The sequence below is a fragment of the Dunckerocampus dactyliophorus genome, chromosome 14, assembly GCF_027744805.1.
Source record: "Dunckerocampus dactyliophorus isolate RoL2022-P2 chromosome 14, RoL_Ddac_1.1, whole genome shotgun sequence".
Lineage (NCBI taxonomy): Eukaryota > Metazoa > Chordata > Actinopteri > Syngnathiformes > Syngnathidae > Dunckerocampus > Dunckerocampus dactyliophorus.
In genome coordinates, this window is record NC_072832.1 from 26711454 (window position 1) to 26716984 (window position 5531).

At 39.1% G+C, this 5531-nt stretch overlaps 1 protein-coding gene across 1 annotated transcript; it reads left to right on the forward strand.

Annotated features, from left to right (window-relative positions):
• Window positions 1-1019: 1019 nt before the first annotated feature.
• Window positions 1020-5531, forward strand: ppifa (peptidylprolyl isomerase Fa). The gene is made up of 6 exons (XM_054799648.1): window positions 1020-1658; window positions 1771-1801; window positions 1882-1970; window positions 2047-2143; window positions 2572-2647; window positions 2953-5531. Exons 1-6 carry the CDS (start codon window positions 1515-1517, stop codon window positions 3086-3088), a joined length of 573 nt encoding a protein of 190 aa, XP_054655623.1. The 5' UTR covers window positions 1020-1514; the 3' UTR covers window positions 3089-5531.

A 5531-nucleotide genomic window follows, 5' to 3' on the forward strand; every position in this document is an offset into this window, starting at 1 on the left:
CACGCAACCAAATACTGCTTTTTGTTTGTTTGTTTGTTTGTTTGTTTGTTTGTTGAAAGACGACGCACTGCCGCATTGGGTCTCTCCAAATTGTACTATCCAATGTGAAATGTCTGACCATTTTTAAAGCAATTTCATGTTTAAAAAAAAAAGAAAAAAAGGATGTGTGTGTACATAATGTAAATGACAAATAGAGACACGATAAAAAAGCAAGAAATGTATTCATTTTCTCCACAGGGAGTGTGCATAGTGTATTTAGAATTTGTAAAGCTTGCCGCGTCCTCCTGTCTGTCAGACGTCTCGATTGGACTCTTGTTGGATGACCTCGCTAACCTCACTTGTTCATTCATGTAAAATATACTTTATGTTCCCCAGACACAAAATACATTTTCTCCTTTGTGTAATCTTCCGTGTATTTCTCTCATGACCTGTGCTTTTTTATATATACTGTATACGGTATATCAAACAGGTGCTACAAAATGATTCGGTGAAATTACAACTTGGAGATTCAGAAGTTGCATAAAAACAAAAGACTAAATAATTAAAAGATGTCCAATTTATCGTTTTTATGCAATTCGGCAAAAGGTACAATCTGAAGTGATTGGCTCTTACTGGGTTTCGTCATTTCATATTTCAAACTGCTCAGACAAATATTGTGTTTTTTGGTTTTTTTTAGTCTTGCAAATCTGTATGTCGTTAGATGACGTGACATCCTAATATTTATCTAATAAATATGTATTCCGAGAAACGCCATGTTTGACATGCCTCTTGATACTGAAAGTTAAGCCTAAATAATTGTAATTGTAATTCGTCGTTTCATGTCACGGTTGGGGAAAGCTGGATATTCTCACACTAACAATAATTCACATTTACTTGCTGCACAGGTATGCTGACTCAACATACATTTAAAAAATATATTCTAAAAATGATCAAATTTAGGAAACTATGCTGCCTAATTTTCAAATATGCATATTTTTGTAAAAAGATAAATATATAGTAAATATATATTGGCGCCATTCATATTTTATTAGTAATTACTTATATTTTTATTACTACTGTTATATAACATGTTTACGTTTTGTAGATAGTAGACAATTATGATTATTGTAATTATAGTTACGTTTAATCTTATTTTATTATATAAATGATAAATGTAGGTATATATGTACATATCGAATTATCTATGGTAGTACATTCAAATCGCCATTGTATAATCATTAAATTATATAGCGTATACAACACTCAAAGCAAAAATGCATCTGGCTAAAATATAGTGAAGATGATGTGGTACATGTGGTATTTTTCTGTGCAGAAAAAGTCTGCTAAAAGAAAGCTCATTCTAAGTCAATTCATTTTTCCACATAAAGCGTGCACTTGCACTTCCCCATTTCGCCACACACTGTCGCTGTGACTCAATTCTACGCACTGTCATGCTGCGTGACGTCATCGGTCAACATTCGCAGGCAAGCATCTCTGGGCCCTAAAATCTGCTAAAACTAGCAGGTGAAAGTACCATGCTTTCCATCAAAAAGCAAGTAAGATTCAGCGCGCTCGGCATCGCAACAGCCAGGCTGCTTTCCTCTGTCCCCACCGAGAACCCTGTCGTGTTTCTGGACATTGAAGCGGACGGCGAGCCGCTGGGAAGAATAATCATCCAGGTAGCTCGCTCATGGCCTAGCTAGCTTATTAGCATTAGCCTCTCCCGAGGACCTTTAGTAGCCCCTGCAGGGCGCCTGTTTGTCCACTGATTCTGTGACTTGTATCTTGCAGCTTAATGCAGATGTCGTGCCAAAGACTGCAGGTAAGTGCCTTCAAGTAAAAATAATAATAATAAAAGCTGCTTTGTGTTAAAACTAATAAACAGCATGTTTGCTTTCATAGAGAACTTCAGGGCATTGTGTACAGGAGAGCACGGCTTCGGATACAAGAGCTCTGTGTTCCACAGGATCATACCAGAGTTCATGTGTCAGGTCAACTATATTTATTTGGCATAATTATTATTGACATTATTATTATTGTCTATTGATGCTCTTTGTCTTGTCACAGGGAGGAGATTTCACCAAACATAACGGCACTGGAGGGAAATCTATATATGGGAAAACCTTCAAGGATGAAAACTTTAAATTAAAACACACGGGGGCAGGTGCAGATCTTACACTCTTTATTTCTAGTGTGACGACTGCTCTTTATTACCTGATAAACGTAAATAGCCTCTGGAAAGCTGGAGATAAATTGCTTATCCCACTCAATATAGAAAAAGGTTGGGTTTTTTTTCGATTGGTAATATTTTTAGTTATTTGTTTTTATAAATATGTGGAAACGAGTACATTTCGTTTTTTTTTTCTTGATTATCTTTTTATGTACCGTAATTTTTAAAAATTAAACATATTTTATTTGTATACACGTGCCTGTCCGCTAGATGGCAGTGCCTTCTTCTCTCAATTTGATTGCAAGCTCCAAATGATGAGTTTTTTTTACAAACATTGTAATGTAGTTTACAAACACTGGCACAATAACACAAGTTGTTTACATCTTGTTAAATGATTATTTCATTTTATTTTCACTGTGCAGGGATTCTCTCAATGGCCAACTCGGGACCAAACACCAACGCCTCTCAGTTCTTTATCTGCACCACCAAAACGGAATGGTAACAAACTTTTTACAGCATGTATTGGTCACTAGGTGGTGTACTAGGCTTTTTTTGGTGTAGAATGTAGGGAATTACTGCCCCCTAATGATAAAAAAAGGAGGTGTGCTGTCTATTTAGTCACATGAATGAGACGTGGGTCAGTTAGAGTGGAGGCTGCCATTTGAGGATCTCCTCAGTACGACCCTTAAACGACACAAGGGCTGCGTTCTGCTGTTGTACCTAATGAAGTGTCCAGTGAGTTTACATTCAAATATTATTGCTGCTGTTTTGTTTTGGTTTTTCTTTCTCCTCTCTTTCTGCAGGCTGGATGGCAAACATGTGGCGTTTGGTCAGGTGACGTCAGGTATGGACGTGGTCACCAAAATGGAGTCTTTTGGTTTGCACGACGGCGGCGTCATCAAGAAGATTGTGGTGTCGGATTGCGGGCAAATCAAATAGTTTGTGCTCGTGATGTACCGTAGTCCCTCATTTAAGGCGGTTACTTGGTTCCAGTCCCGACCACCATGAATGAATTTCCGCGATATAGGATTTACTATTAACAAATATTTTCATAGTAAGAGCATGGAAAACCTGTGTATGACTTTCTAAATACGGGCTTTAACATGATTAGAGCCCTGTAGACATGAAATAACACCCCTATAGTCACCTTTACACTCCTATTAGTCTTTGTTTACACCACATTGCACAACTCTTATCAAATCAAAGTTTATTTGTATAGCACCTTACAACATCCCAATGGTTCCCAGGGTGCTTCACAAGAGGAAACACAGGTTATAGCAAATAATAACAGGGTAAGATCAAATAAGATAGAATAAAAACAACTAAAACAAAATAAAAATACATGCACAGAATCACAAAAAATAGAGTAAAATACATATAATCATCATGTGTCAAAAGTCCGTCTGAGTAAATGAGATTTAAAAACTGATAACTCTGTAATAGATCATAGTGCAAGTGGAAGGGAGTTCCAAAGTGTGGGGACAAACGCAGCAAAAGCGTGATTCCCCCTATTTTTTTGTATTTCTTATGCTGCAGGGACTCGAGACGACCAGAAGCTAGTGAGCTAACAAGCTAACCAGCATGCCTCAAATTTATTTCTTGAGAAGACAAAAATGTACCACTTCCACACGGAATGGGAGGATAACTTTTTTTCACTCATGCCATGGCTGACGTCATGCAGTGTTCAGGTAATGTCATGTAAGCTAATGTCTCAATGGTTTGTGTCATTACTGCCACCTAGTGACCACAATACTCCACTACACTTGTATTTCCATATGTTTGGACTACTAATAGACCATAGAGCTGGAGGTAGCAGAGATGAAGATGCTGAGGTTCTCTCTGGGAGTGACCAGGAAGGATAGGATCAGGAATGAGTATGTCAGAGGGACAGCACATGTTAGAGGTTTTGGAGATAAAGTCAGAGAGGACATGTCCAGAGGAGAGATAGGGAATATGTAGGTAGAAGGATGCTAAGTTTGGAACTGCCAGGCAGGAGGCCTAGAGGAAGACCAAAGAGGAGGTTTATGGATGTAGTGAAAGAGGACATGAAGGTAGTTGGTGTGAGAGAAGAGGATGCAGAAGGTGGAGGCAATTGATTTGCTGTGGTGACCCCTGAAGGTAAAAGCCCAAAGGAGAAGAAGAATAGACCATAGTGGACCACCATCATTTATTCATAACTTCATTTGTGGAAAACTGCGACATAGCAAAGGAGCGATAATTGTACCGCAATCCCTCGCCACTTCACAGTCTTTCAAAAATATATTGATGAATAAATCATCACTGTTTTGTAGCTCATTACAGTCTATTATTAGTAAAAATTCAAAGATGTGATTTGGGAGGACCGATAATATCGGCCCACCGATATTGCCATAATGTAATATTGGTCAATATCGGTATCGGGTTTTTCCCTATAATGAAAACCGATTTCAAGAAGTGCGTATACAGGCCTGTGGGCTCCCGTATGACGGCACAAATGATCTCATCAAACCCACATCGTGAAGCGTGTGAACAAGCCTTGGTGGCTACAGCAACAAGCTAGTTCGCTCCTGCCTAACGTTATGCCTGTGGTGTCTCCTCCAGATATTAAACTCGCGATTTGCAATGACTGCAAAGCATTGGTTATGCGAGGCGGAACCAAGTCTTCTTTCTTCAGTACTTCCAAGTCCCAGGGCGAAAGCATCCATGGGCAAGTGCGTGTTTAACCAGCCCTTTTCTAGAGCAAGACGCCGCATTCACCAAACGTGGAGTTCCTCGAGCCACGCGTGGCCGTGCCCGATCACAAGTGTGTCACACATATCCGTGATGTGATGTCACACATATCCGTATCGGTTGATATCCGAATCAGAAATTGAGAGCTGGACAATATCAGCAAAAAATCCAGTATGGAACATCCCAAGTTGTGATGATATGTAGTATTGTACACTGGTCACTAGGTGTCAGTGATGTTCCATTGATGAGACAATAGCCACCACAGGAAGTACTGTACACAACAGGAAATGGAAAACATCTCCCAGTGCTAACGTGTGAGTCTATATTATGTCATATTTGTGTCTTATTTTCTCTTATTAGGGGTGTTATTTCACGTCTAGAGAGCTCTAATGTTAAAAAAAGTGTATTTTGAATGTGGTAAACAGGTTTTCTCTGCTCTAACGATGAAAATATTCCATTTATAAATAAGGAATCCTACTTTGCAGAACTTCACGGATCACGATCGGGTCTGCAAGCGATTAGCCCGCAACAAACTATGACTTTATTGTTATGATGAAAACGGGAACTGTCTTCATTGGTCTTGTGTGTTGACAAGGCCCTGCTTTTATTGTGTAGTGTACATCTTGTGCAACGCCAGGCCCTTTCCTGCCAAATAAACTCCTGATGTTCCCGC